The sequence below is a fragment of the Nicotiana sylvestris genome, chromosome 3 (genome assembly GCF_000393655.2).
Source record: "Nicotiana sylvestris chromosome 3, ASM39365v2, whole genome shotgun sequence".
NCBI lineage: Eukaryota > Viridiplantae > Streptophyta > Magnoliopsida > Solanales > Solanaceae > Nicotiana > Nicotiana sylvestris.
Genome location: NC_091059.1, coordinates 41352243 through 41371707, shown reverse-complemented (window position 1 = coordinate 41371707; position 19465 = coordinate 41352243). Strand labels below are relative to the sequence as shown.

General features: G+C 40.7%; 1 protein-coding gene across 1 annotated transcript; it reads right to left on the bottom strand.

The window, feature by feature from the left end:
* Positions 1–1504: 1504 nt before the first annotated feature.
* On the bottom strand, positions 1505–4312 carry LOC138887281 (uncharacterized). The gene is made up of 3 exons (XM_070169009.1): positions 3358–4312; positions 2861–2968; positions 1505–1944 (listed from the first exon to the last, which is right to left on the bottom strand). The coding sequence occupies exons 1-3, from the start codon at positions 4310–4312 to the stop codon at positions 1505–1507; spliced, it is 1503 nt and encodes a 500-aa protein (XP_070025110.1).
* Positions 4313–19465: the final 15153 nt, after the last annotated feature.

Sequence of the window (19465 nt, the reverse complement as noted above, 5' to 3'; positions counted from 1 at the left end):
GTGGGCACATCACGGCCCCACAACAAAGATTTTACCTGAGCCATTTCTTAAGTTATACAAAGAATGGACAAAAATTTCTCCGTTCTTAACAGATTTATATCATACAGATCATATCTGTTATTTAGAAAAGATTGATCAGATGCACTTCTTCATTGAATTCTCTATTCCGTGGATTCACAAAGGGACCCCCGAATTGGGGTTTACTGAAGAACAGATTCCTTGCTTATACAGGGTCTTCTACAATAATTTTTGGTATAAGTTGATGAAGAATGATCCTAAGGCAAAATTGTTATATGACCAAGAATTATAGGATTCCATTTCAGCACAGATCCAATTATATTTGACTACTCCCTAGAATACAATATTTGACGATAGCTCAGTCAGGCATATTGCTAGAAGAATCTCTGTTCAAGAAGGAGATAAGACACAATTAATAAATAAATATATGGAAGAAGTAAAAAGAAATCTACTTCAAACTATAAACCAGACTGAAAGATTAAACACATCAATGCGCAGTGAAACAAGTGGCGATGATATCGCAGAAGAAGATTCCCAGCCAATACAACCGGAAGTAATATTATCCGTTAAAAACATGGACAAGGTGCAAAATTTCTTCCAACAAATGAATGATTTAGACAGAAGAGGACTTTGACTAAAAGCCGCCAAAGACCCCACACAACAGTAGATACACTGTTCTCAACAGTAGAAACACTGTATAGGGACCCAGATGTGGGACCCAATTTACTATTTAAAGATTCTTTATGTTTCTTTTTTCTTTCTTTAAATAGAGGAACTCTTCATTTGAAGAAGAGCATTAGAAAAAAACCCTCTCTCTCTAAGAACTCTCTCTCTCTCTCTCTTGTAAAGACTTTTAGCTTCTTAGCTTCTTCATTTTGTAAATCAGTTGAAGTAAATAAAGTTTCGAAGTTCAGTTCACCATCTTCAGGGCCTTGCATCCCGGCATTAAAGGTATTTGTTTATTTGAATTTTTTAAAAGTATTTAGTTACTTTGTTTCTCTCCCCAACTGTGACTATGTCCGGCTAAACGGATTCATATTTATGTTGAAAAACTAATTTCTCTTGCATATTAACCATGAAGAATCCAGACTCTTTCAAAATATAAAGGAATTTTAATATAGTTTCTTGGCTTGGTTCCAAATTGTGGTACAGTCAACTCTGGTACTACTCTTATTGGCTTTGCCTTAGTGGCTACGTCTAGCCAGCTATGACATTAAAGCCCGCTGAAGTTGTCAAAAGGGCTATCCATTTCACAGTTAGAACTGCTAGACACATGGGCTCAATAAGAGTATGTATCGGACCTAGATAGGCCCCTTGCTTGGGTAAAAGGATAGATCCTTCCATACAGTCATTAAAACTATAATAAAATTTCCGTATATTTCGAATCTTTACTGTGAATATATTCGATACTTTACAATCTGCTAAGGTTCAGCAAAAGATTAAATTGATTGGGGATAGGATATCTAATCCATTTCAGATGTTTATTCTACAGTTTGTAATTTATAACTAATCTAGGAATACCACGTTCCTTTTCTGCAGCATTATTAACATAAAAGGCCGAACATGACCAAGGAGATTTTGAGGGTTTTATCAAACCCTTTTGTAACAAGCTGTCAATCTCGTTTTTGCAGAATTCTACTAATTCAGCATTCATTTGGCAAGGTCGGGATTTAGTAGGGATATCATCCTCGGAGAATTTTTCTTCATAAGGAAGAGTTACAATATGCCTTTTTCGGTTCCAAAAGGCACTAGGGTGATCGGCGCAAACATCAACAGCCATCTGTTCAGCAATCAATTTAATCTTTTGCTGAACTTTAGCAGATTGTAAAGTATCGAATATATTCATGCACAATATTTTTGATTGTAATGAATTAACATGCCTTTGTTTCATATTAATCAAGGCGTTAATATCTCTAGTTACGGGATCTGTAACAAAAGAATAACTTATCTCTCTATCTTGATAAGTAGCAGAAAAACCCTGTGCATCTATGTTATTAAAAGGGTAAATAGCATTAATAAAAGGGGCTCCAAGTATATTCGGAGGGTATAACTGGTTTTTTACAAAAAAGAAGAAATGAGGAATACAAACTCTATTTTGGCAAATACGAGTATTTGGTAATTTATACTCTATATCTAAAGCATGACCAGAAGCAGATTCTACCAAATGAGTGGTCTTTTGAAAATATTTAGTAAGAACAAGACCCTCTTGAATACAACTTACATCTGCTCCACTATCAATCATTGCTACATCAGTTAGAGAGAAAGTATTATCAATCAAGATAGTACATTTAATGTACCACTTATGAGCCGTAACAACCTGCATCATTCCTAAAAACATATCAGAATTTTCATTAATCGAATCAATCTGATCAGAAATTTCTTTTCCCTTTTCATTTGAAGATTCGGAAATTCCTTTAGCCGAAAAATCAGTTGGAAAATCAGTTAGAGAATTATTTTTCTCAATTTGAGTAATCCGGTGATCACAAATCATTTGATTTTGTTTAAGAGACTTAATATCTTTTTTCAAATTCTCAATTTCGATTTTCAAATCATCAAAAGAAGCATCTCTGCTAGGTGTACTGGACTTATGAAGTCGTTTATTAATTTCAGACAAAGAATAAGGCGCAAAATGTTCAAATTCGTTCTTATATTTTTCAAAAGGTTTTGAACTACTAGAACTAGAACTTGCAGCTAAATTAATAATTTTTTTCACGAAATTTTTCATCGGTAACTTCTTTTAAAAGTTCTATTACATTATCAGATGTAATAGTTTTCATATTCAAATCATAAAATTGTGATTGCAATTTATAAAATTCGTCATCATCACAAGTACAAATATCACCTTTGCAACTTATGCAAGAAGTATCAATATTTTTATCATTATCAGACAAATCAATTAAATCAACTTCATCCTCAGATTCAGTCTCAGAGTAATAGTCAGATTCTGATCCTGAAGTGTATAACAAGCCATAAACCTTATCGCGTAACTCATCATCGAGTTCTAAGGTTTTCAGCTTTTGAAGCTTGCAATTTGGAAAAATATGACCAAACTTTCCACACTTATAACACTTAATATCACCGAGATCTCTCTTTGATCTATTTTTCGTAAATCGAGTAGATTTTCGATGCGCTTTTCTAGTATCACGCTCTTCCTTAGACTTATATCTAGACCTCTTTTTCTTATACGGGCTATCCGGGTTAGGATACCTATGATATCTATTTTTCTTCTTCTTCCTACCTTGAGTAGAGGTTCCGAGTAAACCGAACTGGGTACAAAAGTCACCTATAGCTCATTACACAAGGTTAATACTTCTTGTGTACATACTCCTATAAGTTTACCATAGGTATAATGACCATACTGAATTTCACCGTAACTACCCCTTAATACTTTCCTTACCCTTTCAGCAATTAAGGAAGGGAGGCCGTCTATAAACTTAGCTTTCCAATGCTCATATTTATTCTCGGGTAGTTCCATAACCCTACTCATAAAAGTATCTTTATACCATCTAAATTCACTAAAGGTCTTACATCGAAGCCCATTAAGTAACGTTCTGATGGTCTCATGATTTGAGGTAAATCTACCATTGAAATGCTCTAAAATTGTAAGGATAAGGGTATACACTGCATCTTCTCTACCCTTAACTAGAGCCATACTTATATTATCAACACCTTCGTCTATGGTAGTAGCATTAATAACTAAAGCCTTTTCTTCAACGGATAAATAATTATCCCACCAGCCACGAAGTTGGCCAGTAAAGCCTGCAATAATTATTTTGCAAATAGTTATATCTGTGTTCTTAACACTTTTACAGATAGTTGAGTACATAAGCATTCTATGTACAAGAATAGTTACCTGTCTATTAGTTAAGCCATCAAGATTCCATTCATAAATTTCGGAACCACTATAAGACGTATTAGTCTGATTCCAGTCGCGTTCCTCAATCAACACATCTTGAGGAGTAGGACGGGGATAATAGTAAGTTTGCATCCTTGGTTTGTCGGCATACCTACTATTGAGTTTAACTATACCTTTGAGTTTATTAAACTCTGACCATGTCTCAGTTTTATAATCAGAAACGGTCTCAATTCTATCAGCAAATTTTTTAGATAAATCAATTGGTCTAACATTCAAACCAGAAAGCTTTTTATCAAGGAGTTGTGCCAAGTCATCAAGAGATTTAAATTTAAAATCCTGAATCTCAGGCGGTCTTTGAACATGAGTAAGAATAACTTGATCAACTGTTTTACTTCCTGAAGTGGAGGCAACATCAGTTGGTCCTCTCTTAATAGTCATTTCTTTTATTAAAACAGTCAAATCATCAAACTTTTTATCAAGAGAACCGATATGTTCTCCAAAATTTTTTACATATAAACTCAAATAATTATTTTGAGAAATTAATTTATTAATTTATGTGATACTAATAGCTGCTACGTTATCATCAATAAATTTTTGAAAAGCAATGAAGGTAATACCAGTATTATTAGGTAAAATAAAGGGGGCCTGAGGAGGATAAATGGCTTTAGTAATATTACCACTCTCATCTTTATAAGATCTTTTTAGTACCTTTATATAAAGAGGCAAATAAGTTGTTATAAACCAAGGAACAAAATACATAATTTGATTATGCAAAGCACAAGTTTCATAAAATTCTTGAGAAATACTATTCAAATTATCTTTGCTATAAGCATCGAAAAACCACGTTTTAAACTGGCTCCATTTATCACTAAAAAATTCCTTTTGAATATATTTTCGTGCCCGAGAACCGGGGCTAAAATCAATTTGGTGTGGAATCATTAAGTACTATTGGGGTCGAAATCCATCTCGGATACAGAAGGAATATCCTTATCTGAAATATTATCATTGTCCTGAACAATATTTGTTTGAGGGTTAACTTTAACCCTTTCAACCCTTTTGACATGCTTATTACTAACTTTACTAGTAATAGTGTGTAAAGAGGCTGCACGATTGCAAGCTGGACAGTAGACTGGTTCAACAGGAGAAATATGTTGAATAGCAGGTAGAAGTCTATGATTAGAAAATGAATGTCTATTATAAATAGTAGACTTATCATCAAATTGAATACAAATCCTACCATCTCGATTTTGAGTAACATGCAAAAATTCAGTATTCGACAAATCGTTAGTAATCTGACTTGGGGATAAAACCGAATTTAAAGTCCAAGTAGTTGGGAAATTAATTTCTTCCCACCTAATAGGTCTCCTAGTGGTGACCTTGGACCTTGCAAAGTTGATTTCTACCAGTATGGTCTGATCTGATGTATCATATAACTTACATTTAGGATTCAAAGTAGATAATAATTTAAAATAAATCCTATAAGACAGACATATAAGTTCAGAACCAGGCGCATAATTATAACCATGCATTTTCACATTTAAAGTCAAGGCATCAAGAATATTAACATCAGAAAGAGATAGTTGCAGATTGGGTTGAGTATTAAAATATACTGGACCATAGGCCAAAGTAGATTCAATCGAACCCATCAGAGATTGTCTGAAATTCAGATTTCTAGCATCTCTAAGAGCTGCCAAAAAGGTCTCTGATAACCCTTTAAGGGTTAACGGTTTAAACGCAATTTGAACCATACCAATATGCAAGTAATGATAATGATGTTTGTATAAGTCAATAACGTGTTTGTTTAACAAACGAATAGTCTGTTCAAAAGAATTTAATACCAAAGACTGTTCAGTCGTTTTTATCAATTGTTTTGAAGAAAGTTTATCAAACCAACCATAATCATAAATGGTTTTTATAGAAACTTTAGGAATCGTTCATTTATTTAACAAATCAAGGTTTTGAGGCATATATACCTCTTCAAGTCTAGTACCTTTAGTACTTGTTTCTCCTAGATCCATTCCAAAAGCTTCATATCTATGTTGAATATTTCATATCTATTACATATTTACCATGAAAATTCCTAGGCTCTGATACCATTTACACCAGGATCAGGGTAGGCGGGCGGTAGTCCGCACGGCCATCCAGATCTAGCTGTTTCAGTACCTTTGAAGGTTGGCGGTAGTCCACACGACCAGTAAAGAATCGAAATATATGGAAATTTTACTATAGTTTTAATGACTGTATGGAAGGATCTATCCTTTTACCCAAGCAAGGGGCCTGTCTAGGTCCGATACATACTCTTATTGAGTCCATGTGTCTAGCAGTTCTAACTGTGAAAGGGATAGCTCTTTTGACAACTTCAGCGGGCTTTAATGTCACAGCTGGCTAGACGTAGCCTCTAAGGCAAAGCCAATAAGAGTAGTACCAGAGTCGACTGTACCACAATTTGGAACCAAGCCAAGAAACTATATTAAAATTCCTTTATATTTTGAAAGAGTCTGGATTCTTCATGGTTAATATGCAAGAGAAATTAGTTTTTCAACATAGATATGAATCCGTTTAGCTGGACATAGTCACGGCTGAGGAGAGAGTAATTAAATACTTTAAAAAAATTAAAATAAACAAATACCTATAAGGCCGGGATGCAAGGCCCTGAAGATGGTGAACTGAATTTCGAAACTTTATTTACTTCAACTGATTTACAAAATGAAGAAGCTAACAAGCTAAAAGTCTTTACAAGAACTGCTTTTACTCATAGAACTGCTTATAAAACTGCTTTTAATGTTCCATTTGGTCAATATGAATGGAATGTCATGCCATTTGGTTTAAAAAATCCCCTTCTAAATTTCAGAAAATTATGAATGATATTTTTAACCCTTATCTAGATTTTATCATCGTTTATATTGACGACATATTAGTATTTTCAAAAACATTAGAGATGCATATTAAGCATCTTGATATTTGTAAGAAAATTGTAATATAAAACGGTTTAGCAATTTCTAAACAAAAAATGAGTCTATTCCAAACAAATGTTCGATTTTTAGGTCATAATATTTGCCAAGGAAAAATTACCCCGATACAAAGATCGATTGATTTTGCCTCAAAATTTCCTGATGTTATTACTGACAGGACTCAATTACAAAGATTTTTGGGAAGTTTGAATTATATATCTCCTTTCTACAAAAGTTTATCTCGTGATCTAGCCCCTCTATACGACAGGCTGAAAAAGGATCATAAGAAGCCTTGGACTGACCAGCATACTACGTTAGTCAAAAGTATTAAACAACGTGTTAAGTCTTTACCTTGCTTAACTCTTGCTAATCCTACATGGCAAAAAATTATTGAGACTGATGCGTCCAACATTGGCTACGGTGGGATTTTAAAACAAGTGAATCCCAACAATAAGAGTGAATACCTGATAAGATTTCACTCTGGTAAATGGACCGAAGCCCAGAAGAAATATGCTACTGTGGCTCATGAAATGTTGACTATTGTTAAATGTGTTTTAAAATTTCAAGACGATTTATATAATCAAAAGTTTTTAATAAAAACTGATGCTCAATCTGTTAAATATATGTTTGACAAAGATTTCAAACATAATGCGTCTAAATTAATATTTGCTAGATGGCAAGCTCAACTGGCGCCTTTTGATTTTGAAATTCAATACAAAAAATGAATTGATAATTCCCTTCCGGATTTCTTATCTCGAGAATACCTTGATTAATTATGAATTTCTATACAACTTTTCTAGAGGAAGAATTGTTAATTACTATCCTGAAAGTGGTTAGATTAAATCGAGATCTTCAAGGTCTCATAATTGACTTGATAATTAAAGCTATCATTGATAACCAGATTGATTTTACATTTTCTATTCATGATTATGCGTTTTCATATTTATATTAAAATTGTTAGGGATAATATGCTTTGGATTACCTCTTCTCAGAATAAATTGACTTATTATTTATGCAGAATGGACACTTCATGGGCCACCAGAGGCAGAGGTAGGGGAAGATCTTCCCCTAGTAGATCATATTCTCAGGGATCGTCATACGAATCCTCATAAAATTCTACGGTGATACAAGTAGGAAAAAAGAGTTTAATAAACTCAAAGATATTTCATAAAGGAGATTCTTCATCAGGTCCGTCTATACATCTGGATGATATTCCAGAAGATAATCCATTATACGGTCATCTACATGCATATTTGGCCGCCAAAAAGCAAAGTAATACATTTGCTTCAATCGCCAGAGAAGAGGACAACGATGATATCAAGTCCTACGAAAAATTACCAAAGAAAGAAATAATATTTCTCCTAGAAAACTCTGAGATTCAGCGAAAGGATGAACCATGGAAGATATTCCAGAGATACGTGATTAATGGGTTATACTACCCGGGTAAATCATATAAAACCCACGCTTATTATGAAACCATCCTCATCAGCACAGGAAGTGCAAAATTCCAGCACTTTTCCGGTTATAACACAAGTGAGAACGTTTATAACTTCTCAAAAATTATTATCAAGTAGATTATATCTGTTGAAGAAATGGGGGATATCCACAATGAAAGAGAGGCAGATAAGCCTTAATAAATCACCCATGAATTTTACTTACTGGGATTATATCCAGGCATTCGATAGAGTATTATATTACAACAATGATAGACATAAACACACTTGGTTTATTAAAATATGTGCAAAGATATTTGCAGAACCTATCCCTAATTGGTTCCCGATTTAGTGGGCACTTCACGGCCCCACAACAAAGATTTTGCCTGAGCCATTTCTTAAGTTATAAAAAGAATGGACTAAAATTTCTCCGTTCTTAAAAGATTTAGTTGTTCCGATATATTTTTACTGTTATAGTAAACTGCTTTTATAGATGACATATATTATAATATAATATAAAAATAAATTCTGATAAAAACTTTGGTTTTTATTGTGAATAGTATAAAAACAAAATAAAAAGGAATATTCTCTTATAAAGCCATTAGTAAGGTAAATCATTCGCTGTGAATGACGCAAGAATATTAGTACATGACCTTTCCGAAACAAAATCAACATTCAACCTTAAAATGTAACAAAAATGCGTCCCGGTTCAATGTATTTTACCTATTTATCGTCATTAATTATTGTGACAACATTAACTTTCTCCGATATTTCCAGTAACATTAAAGCATATAAAACCTCAGTAAGTGTGACACCCAAAGAAAAAACCTTAGCATTTAACAAATAATTCAGCAATGGGAGAAGTTGATCCAGCTTTCATCCAAGATCGACGACGATATTATCGCCTGAGAAAGTAAACCGGCGCTACATTAAATGTTCCTAGGAAAGACGTATCGATGGGACGTCTCAGTCATTGCTAAAGCTAACGTCATAAGCATGACATCATGACAAGAGGCTCGAGGAGATCGGTGTCAAAATCGTTTCTTTTCATTTTAATCTAAGAAATGCGGGGACTATCTGTATATGGTAAAAATTAGTGGTACAATTTTATGATCATTAAGGCGCGTCGTAAAGACTGCCCCCAGAAGGCTCGAAGCTCAGCTCGGGGTTTCGACCCCGAGGGTTCTCAATGATCGAGCTCGAGGCAGTGTAAACCAGCGGCTATGGTGGATCGATGTGAGGTTCCCAAGGTACATGACTAGAGCTGACAAAGTCTATTAGGCTAGTTCAAACCCGTATCATGGCATTAAATGGCTGTACCAGCCCCATATCTTTATAATAAATGTATTTGTACTATGTTGGGATTCCTCCTCATATATAAAGGTGGTCCTTGTCATTTTGTAAGTGACGATATACAACACACTACATTCAATACAAGAATATTCTCTGCTCTCTAATTCAAACATACTCTCTATTTGATTCTATTTCTTACATCTATTATCTTATTTATATTTATCACATTTCATTAATTTTTCTTTATTTATTGCTCATTATTGGCCATAAAGAGCCGCCATCAAATTTATCATAACTGTTAATCTTCTATCGACTGCCCTTAGCCGGGCATCCGACTCGACCTCGAGGCCCGTATACGCAAGCTCTAGGCCCTGATTTCCAGCCATTCGGTCTGATTGTTACACTGTCTACAAGCTATATCTTATTTTCTAATCTTTCACTTAGCATCTATTTCCTAACGACAAGAATAAAAATAGATCACATATTTCTAGAACCATAAAATCAAATCTAATAGTTATTACCATTTTCAAGGTAAATAGTTTGGAGCCCACCGTGGGGCTAAAAATAATACTGATTGTTTTCTTTCTGGTTTACTACATAACGCAAGTTATCTTTCACACTTTTTCTTGCCCAAGATCTTTGATTTCAGGTCAAAATGTCTAACTCAGTAAACGCACATGAAAACAACGGTCTTGAGGACCATGGAGAAAATTGTATACAGTGAAATTGAAGGGACCGATTTCTCGCCACTAAGGTGTGTTCGGGGAGTCATGTTGGTATCTCGAGGCTGCAGGGTTACGGTCAAGCTCCCTCCCCCGAGGTTCACTCACGACCCAATAAATATTCCGAGGGTGGGGAACTCCTGAGGCAAGCAACTAGCATCAGTAGAGTCTAGTATCGTGCCTAGCCGTCCCATCCCCGTGTTTTTACATTTAATGCATTCTGTACTATATTGTATTCCCCCTCCTATATAAAGGGAATCCATACCACCTTGTATGGGGTTGCTGTTGCTCCAACTATTCCACACAAGATCAATAATGTCTCTCTCTCTTTCTTCTCTCTAACTTACTCGCTCGAGGCCACTCTCAGCATTTATTGCTTTCATACTTGTTCTTCGTTTATTGCTTGGTATTGTCCGTAAAGAGCCTTCTTTGATCATACTCTAACTGTTATCCCTTTCCCGGTACTCCCGATAGCTCGAGTTCTAGCCGGATATCGACTCCGAGGCCCTACATCGACCGGTCCGAAGACCGGGCATCAAGCCCCTCGATTTGATTACTGCCCCATTTTAGCTTGCATCTCATCGTTAAACTTCATACCCCTAGCATCAACTACTCTAACAACTAGTATAAGAAAAGATCACGTATTTTTAGAGTCTCATTTACAAATTTAATTGTTGTTACTATTTTCACGGTAAATAGTTTGGCGCCCTTCATGGGGCTAAAAATAATAGTGATTATTTTCTTGATGGTTTCATTGCACAAACGTAAGTTATCTTTCACACTTTTTCTTGTTCAAGATCTCTTGATTTCAGGTCGAAATGTCTGGCTCGGTAAATAGGGTTGAGAACAACTACCTCGAAAATCATGGCGAAAATGGTGTGGCATTGGCTCGCCACCACAAAACCCCGATAACACACTTGGACAGATCCCAGCGGATGTGGGTTCGCAAGATGCATAGCAGGTCGACGAAACCTCACACACCAACGGAAGCATACAACATGGCGACCAACAGGAAGCCCAAAAGACCCCGGCTCGGGAAGCGCAGGAAATTAGTCTTCACGATATTTTTGAAATGTTGCAGGCACAACAGTTGGCTATCGCTCAGTTGCAAAGCCACCCAAAGACTCCCAGCATAGTAGCGCCGGAAACTACTCCCCCAGCCGAACGGGTACCGAAGAGGTCAAGCAACGACGAATCAGTAGCCGATCCTGCCATCGTGAAAATGCTGGAGGACCTCACCAAAAGGATCGAGTCAGGTGAGAAAATGATAGCAGCCAACGATAAGAATGTCGAAACTTATAACTTCAGAGTAGACCAAATCCCAGGCGCGCCTCCGGTCCTAAAAAGGTGTATATTCGAGGAAGTTTGTGCAACGACCATTCCCAGAGGAAGCGACTCCGAAACCCATTCCAAAGAAGTTCAGAATGCTAGAACTCCTAAAATACAATGGGACCTCGGATCCCAACGAACACGTCACTGCCTATACGTGCGCAATGAGAGGAAAGAACATAAAAAATGGTGAGATCGAGTCCGTCTTACTGAAGAAATTTGGAGAAACGCTCTCGAAGGGGGCTATGATGTGGTACCACAACCTAGGTCCAAACTCTATAGATTCATTTGCCATGCTAGCAGACTACTTCGTAAGGGCGCACGCCGGTGCCATCAAGGTAGCAACAAGGAAGTCTGACGTATTCAAGATTAAGTAGAGGGAGAATGAAATGCTGCGAGAATTCGTGTCTCATTTCTAGACAGAATGAATGGAACTACCCCCGTTTTCGATGATTGGGCAGCGCAAGCCTTCACTCAAGGCCTGAATGAATCAAGCTCGGTTGCCTCAAGGCAGCTAAAAGAGAATCTGATCGAGTATCTTATCGTAACCTAGTCGGACGTCCACAACCAATACCAGTCAAAGATCAGGGTCCAGGACGACCAGTTGGGAGCCCCTTCGGGCTCAGTATACCCAAGCAGACTCTTAGAGAAGGAGTCAAAATAAAATAAAGAGAGGTACCGGCCATACCCTGATGATAGGAGAAATGCTCCAAAACATAATCTGCCTCGCAACGACCGATTTGTAAATCGAGGACAGAACCCTCGGGGACTCCTCAATAGAGGTGGTTTCGATGGGGACACAGGGCCAACGGGGGAGCCCCGCCTATCGGAGTACAACTTCAACGTCGATGAATCAGACATCGTGTTCGCCATTAGCAAAATCAGGGATGCCAAATGGTCCAGACCTGTACACTCGGATCCTTCCCAAAGGAACTACAACTAGATTTGCGAGTTTCACAACTCGCACGGACACCGAACCAAGGATTGCAGGCAGCTCCAAGAGGAAGTGGCCCGACTACTCGATAACGGGTACCTTCAGAAATTTCTCAACAACCAGGCTAAAAACCAATCCCGAGAAAGAGAAACAGCCAAAAAGAACAACGCAGACGAGCCCCAACACGTCGTCCACATGATTTTTTGATGCTCGCCCTAGACGTATTCAAATAGAGGACCACACAACAACCGCCAAATGAACGCCAGAACCCGAAAGCGCCATCGCCACCAAGGTATAATTACCTCTCCCTTTTTCTATCTTTTACTTCACGATAACTCTTGTGCAGGCCATCGATCAAGGCAATCGGGACGCTGCTCCAGCTCAAGGACCTTAAAGTTTCAAAGCACCCATTGCACTCTTTTCATTTGATCGGTTTTTTTTATCCCAGAATGGGTTTTTGACGGCAAGGTTTTTAACGAGGCAATGTCCACGCACTTCCTAAGAAGGATTCAATAAGCCTACCGGACTTTCTTTGCAATCAGCCCCGTCCCGGGAAATGACAAATGAGGTTCCAATAGGAAATGATGTACCTGGCTAAACGGTCGAACGAACCATGTCCCCATGAGCCGAGCTTACGGTAACCCAACAACATATATTCACGCCGAGCAATCAAAGAATATCTTTCACCAAAAGCGTCTCGACTCCATAAGCAAGTTCAGCATGCTCACGACAGGGGTCCCTCCACCAAATATGTCCCGAAATACTTGGAGACTTAGCGTCATCAATTTTGCACCCGCACGACCTCAGGGTCGGAGCTCCGAGCTCATAAGGCCCCAACGAGGCAACTTCAAACTCATGATTAATGGTCTTCGGGTCAAAGCAAACTCGATAACTTGAAGACTATCGTCAATCGCCATACACTGGAAAACACGAGGCCGTAAGACCCCGAGCGGGCAGACTCGGTCTAGCCAGATCTATTTTACATAGCAACAAAAACTGTAAGACCTCAATAGGTATGACAAACTGTAAGACCTCAACAGGCATGAAAATTTTGTAAGACCTTACTACAAGCATAAAACTCAATCCCGAACTTTAGGCTATATGTCGCATTTGTAAGACTCCCAAAAGGGCATATCCTCGATGTAGACGCCTAAACTATCACTCTGGATAAAAAATGGCTCCGGCCAAACACATATGACTATGGTCAAAGCGGCTGCACCAGCCAAATTAACGCGACTTGGGGACGCCCGACCGTCGCTAACAAAATCACAGTCCATTATTTTGAATCTACTTCGAAAAGAACCAGTTAAAACATGCTACCCTCAATAGGCAAACGAGCTTCGACCATGTCAGCTCCAAATTACAAGTCTTCGAGCTACTCATCCTACGAGCTAAACCTTCCGAGGTGCTCGAACATTGCCGCTAACGACTTGAAATCGAGGTTCTTCCCGAACTGACAACGGGTCAGGCAAAATTATTTCAAAAACACCTTACGAGAGGAAAACAAAGCCTACACTATGCCCACGGGCAAAAGCGTAAGAGCCATTGTCGCCAGCTAAATATGCCTCAGGGCCGCACACTAAAAGGTTTCAATGACCAACGACGTAAGAGCCACTGTCGCTAGCTTGAAAATTGAAAACTTGAGGATCAAAATGAGCTCGAGTCGTATCCCGATTCGGAGATCAGATCCAAAATAGTTAACTACACATGCCTAAAGGCACAACGTAAGTGCCATCGTCGCAAGCTCCACAGGCCTCAGGGCCACATACATAAAAGGTTGTTCCGACCCAAGGCGTAAGAGCCATTGTCGCCAGCCCGTACATATGTAAAACTTGAGGGTGAATTGAGCTCGAGTCGGAGCTCGACTCGGAGCTCGACTCGGAGACCAAAACCCAAAAATGGTTAAAGTGCCTACGCCCAAGGGCAAAAAAATAAAAGTCGCTGTCGCCGGCCTAATGAACATCAGGCTATTTTAACGGTTCAAAGATTTCTACCAATCTAAAGGTCAAATCGACCCGATTGAGATCTTGACGAACAGGAGTACAAAAGATACAAATTGTAGGGTTACACCTCTTATTTTTACATACTGGAGGTGAAGCATAATCTCAATCTATGACATATTATGAAAGCTACACAAACAAACAAGAAGGTAGGGAATAAACGTTCCGCTCTTTGACAACTACGACCCGGTGGCCCCCTCCTCACCGTCTTCAGCATCAGACAGAAGGAACTTGACAACATACTCCTCCCCTTTGGCTTGCTCGATCTCCCCCGAGAGATCGAAGCCCCTAGCATGAATCTCCTCGAGGATTTTCCTCCGGGATCTGCACCTCGTATACTCCTTGCTGTTGCTTGCACGATCAAGGGCCCTCTTCAGCTCAGCTTTAGCAGCGGTAGCGCTCCTCGAATAGGCCACCACTTTCTGTCCCGCCCTGGTATTACTCATCACAACTTCCGCCCGGACATTCACCACCTCAGTTTTTGCCTTCGAAAGCTCGGATGAAAGCTTTGCGATCATTTTCGCCTGAGCAAAATCGTTCCCATAAACGGTTTAGATTTGCACCTCAAGAGTAGAAACCCCGGCCTGGGACCTCTCTCTGGTCAGAAAATGGGCACTCGCATGCACCTGCAACTTGATAAATTCCCATTTGACTTGGCCAACCTCGCCCCAGAGTTGTCCCAGCTCATCCACCTTGTCCTTCATCTGAAACATCAAAACATCAAGACGCCAAGATAGAAAGGGAGTGCAAGCCAGCATGAAATGCAGGGTACCTGCTTCTCCAGGAAGATCTCACAGATCCGGTTCCGGTCCACCTCACGCCGTAAGGAAACGAGCTCGCTTTCCTTTGCCGCACAAAGAAGCTTGAGGGATTTCTCCCTATCCAGAGCCTCCTGCAACGGGGCCTCGCAACGAAGCAGCTCGAATTTAAGCCTATCAAAGGCCTATGAAACAAAGCTAGATAAAGAAAAAGAAGAGGGGAAAAGGAAAAGTGCGGGGCCAAAACAATCTTACAGTAGTCAAAACTCACCATGAGGCCAAAACGCTGAGCCTCGCCGAAGGCCAAAGCAACGTCCGATGGCGTACTACTTCCAGAAGTTTGCTGATGGATCGAATCGCTTCTCCATAACCGCTGAGAGGGAATCACCTTACTACAAGCCTTTTTGCACCCCGGAACATCTTTCCTTTTATTGACACTCCTTGATCCCGAGGCCAGCAATCTCTCCTCCTCCCCTGGAGGACACGACCTCGCTTCGAAAGGTCCCCCGGCACATGCGACAGTTAAATCAAATAAACCGGCAAGAAATGCACAATTTTTAGGAGGTAGAGCGTCGGACGCCTACAATGATGCTTCGCCTTCCATCTCCTTTTGGATAGATCTCGCCACCGGCGCATATTATAAATCGAGCAAGCTGCCAGTTTACGAGACCACTCGGCTAAATCAGGGGGACATCTCCAGGAAACCAATGCGTTGCTACATATAAAGAATAGAAAGATATCGTTACGGAGATAGCCTCCGGTCGAAACAAAGACAGTTCATATGAGGCACTTACGTGTGAAGTTCCATTTTATAGGAAATGGCAAAAATTCTCCAGGAATGACGTCGGTCGTTCGGATCCGAACGAACCGATTCATCCATTCCTGGTCCTCGTCCTCCTCACTGCCAACTACATAAGCTCGGGTGGATCGACGCTGAAGAGCAATCATGCCCTGATAGCGCAATGGCTGATACAACCTCATGAGATGGCTGAGGATAAACTCTATCCCAGCCTTGTGGAAAAATATCTCATTGCCTGCACTATTCTCCAAAGGGAGGGATGAACCTGCACTAGTGTTACTTGATATCTCCGACAGAAATCGATCACGACCCGGTCGGGGGAACCCGGCGCGAAAACATGAGTGTATACGCTCAACAATTCCTCAACATATGTCATAACACTCTCCTCGGGGGAAGGTACTTGCAAAATCATGCCTTCCCCCATCTGCAATCTTTTCTGATCATCTCGAGGTTTTCCTCCCCCACTAATGAAATGATCCTCGACACATGCTCCCAATGGCCCAGAACATTGGGAGGTTTCCCCGGCGTGATAGCTCTCCTCGAGGAAGGGCATCCCGAGCCTTGCTCACTTGATGTTAGAGGCGAGAAGCTGGCGCTAACCGAATGCGGAACGCAGGAGGGACTCCCCTCCACCCGATGATTGGACGTCGATGTAGCAGCTATGGCTACGTCAAAATGGGGGGTTGGGGGAATATATAAGGATATGAGCAAAATTTTCTGAAATAGGAAGGCGGAAGGACTAGCACAAAGCGCCAGGCTCTGCAGAAGAGACAACCTTTTCAAAACAGCAAATTTGCCACATGAGAGACGAATGAACAAATATATAGGGGCAAAGCAATAACTGCCCAAAAAGGGGGAAGAGAAGGACTAACAGAATGAAAAGCTCTCTTTACATTGTCAAAAGAAAACATGTTTACACAACCTATTCCCTCGAGGGCCGCATACAAGGGGAAAAGAAAGGGATACAAAATGACTCGGAGACTACTCCTCATCGCTATTATCTTCGCCCTCATTAGGGGCAACTAAAAGCGCTAGTTCTTCCTCCACTTCACGGGACTCCATGAGATCAGCTGGCAGGTCGATACCTCTAGCTCTGATTTCCTCCAAGGTCTCTCTCCTTGCCTCCGCCTTAGCATGCTTAATAGCTCGGGTTAGTTTCTGCTCAGCTGCTATTGATATGTCATGAGCTATTCTATGCGCCGTGGCCACATCCTCCTGATAAGTGACATCGTTTTATTCAACCTCAGACTCAGCCGCAGCCAAGGCAGAAACTTCCCTGCGAGCATCCTTGAAAAGATCCCAAGATGTCGCCAACTCCCCGACCACTATTTCATTTCGCTCATTCAGCTCGGAGATCTCCATATTCAGTTGATTAATCTGTGAGCCACTCTGCTCGACTTACGTAATAAAGGTAAGACAATATATATGGGAATACGGAATAAAAGTCGGGCACGAGCAAGGCAAAGTACTTGAGCAGCAAGATTGTCCTTCTCCCGGAGCGCCGTTTCCAAAGCGGCCCGGAGCTCTCCCAGTTCTTTCCCTCCATGGGCCGAGCGAGCCTCTGAATCCCGTAGTTTTGAGGTAACATTCATACACTTCTTTCATGATAAGAAAGCTCCCCTTGGAGTCGAAGGATGGCACGATCGTACATCTCTTTGCACTACAGCATAGTGGAAAAGTTAGAAAGACGGAGAATGATATTCGAGGACAAAAGAAATGCACAAGAAATGGCTATCACCTGCTGCATGAACTTCTCCGCCACTTTGACGGCGCCGGGAATATGAAGATCGGCACTATCACTAACACCTTCAAAGATGTTGGCAATAGAGCCTCCCCCTCGGAAAGGAATCCCCGATGTGGCGCCGATCATTCCTTGAGCATCCCGCAGTTCCCCTGACGAAACCGGAAGCACGAAAGAAAGTCATTCAGGTCGCCGACTTCTCCAGGTGGCAACACATATTCCTAAAAGGCTCCGAGCCCCGACCCCTCATGACCAATAGCAGCAGCCTCCCACCCCCCGACAAAAACTACATCAAATCCAGTTGCGCGATTTGAAGCTACATCAACATCCTCTTCGAGGGTCCCCGGCTCATGAGGCCGACCGGAGCCAGCCATTTCGGACTCAGCAGCCTCCAGCTGAGGTGCCTATGAGGCTCTAACACTCGACCTCGGCCTCCACTCTAGCAGGCATTCATCATCATCTCCTCCCTCGGTTTCAGGATTCTCCTCTGAGGTTGAAGCAGAAGTCCCAACAGTGGCTCGATGCTCGAGTGACCTGGTTTTCTTTGCCGTAGGAAGGACAATAGCTGCACTACTTTTCCTCTTCTTACTCGTGTCGGGCTCCAAAGCCCCTACTTCTCCAGTAGGGGGTGGCCTCATCTGCATATTCTCGCCAAGACCTGCACCAGCGCAGTAACCGCAAGACACTTTCACTAAGGGCTTAGAAAGAAACACAAAGTATAAGGCATAGGTGGTAAAGGAACCTTACCATGATTCTTAGCCACCCAACGCTTCTTGGCCAGGCCGGTCCAAGACCGAACACGATATGGGAACTTCTCGTCCAACCTCCCTGCCTCCGGGTACCAAGCAGCAGCTGCAGGAAGCACAAAGAGATCATTATTTCGAAAGGAAGAAAAATTGAAAAGCGGCTAAGGGAAAAATTGCTTATGTCGGGTATTCCACCTCTCCGGAAAGGGCATCCTATGGGTCTTTGGATGATGTCCAAGGTCTTCACCTGGATAAACCTGCTCATCCATCCTCGATCCTTTCCCTCATCAACGCTCAAGAAAAAAGATTTTTTGGACAGATGACAAAACCTGATTAAACCTCAATAAAATCGAGGGTTGTACATCCTGATCATATGATTGAGGGTAAAGATCTCACCCTCAACCCCTTCGGTGAAATGGCAAAGCATCAACACTATCCTCCAAAAAGAAGGGTAGATCTGACAAAGCGTCAACGGGTATCGGTCGCAGAAGTCAAGGATAATCATGTCTATCTCTAGGGGAGAGGACTTCGTAGAATTATCGGGACCCAGGGTGAACGGGTAGGTGTACACATGAAGGAAGCCAGCCTTATGGTCCATTATATTATCGTTGGGACCGGGAATCTCCATCCTCACTGCCTCGCTCCATCGGCAGTCCATCCTCACCTTGCTAATTTTGATCACGATGCTAACGTATCGAGACACATGCTCGCACCGACCCAGTGTAGATGAAGTGGCATCGATGCTAAAATCCTCTGACATATCGAGATCAGGTGGGGTACACTATTCCAAAGAGGGAATCGCTCTAGTTTCCTCCTTAGGCGATCGGGATGATGATGCATCGTCGTTCTACCGGGGAATCGTTCTAGAAGTCCAAGCCATGTAAA

Coding starts and splice junctions, on each gene's coding strand:
- LOC138887281 (XM_070169009.1), bottom strand. CDS start 4,312: ATGACTATTAAGAGAGGACCAACTGATGTTGCCTCCACTTCAGGAAGT. Junction 2,969..3,357: donor GTATGGTCATTATACCTATG/GTAAACTTATAG, acceptor TATACACTTCAG/GATCAGAATCTGACTATTAC. Junction 1,945..2,860: donor TTCTTGCATAAGTTGCAAAG/GTGATATTTGTA, acceptor CTTTTGTTACAG/ATCCCGTAACTAGAGATATT.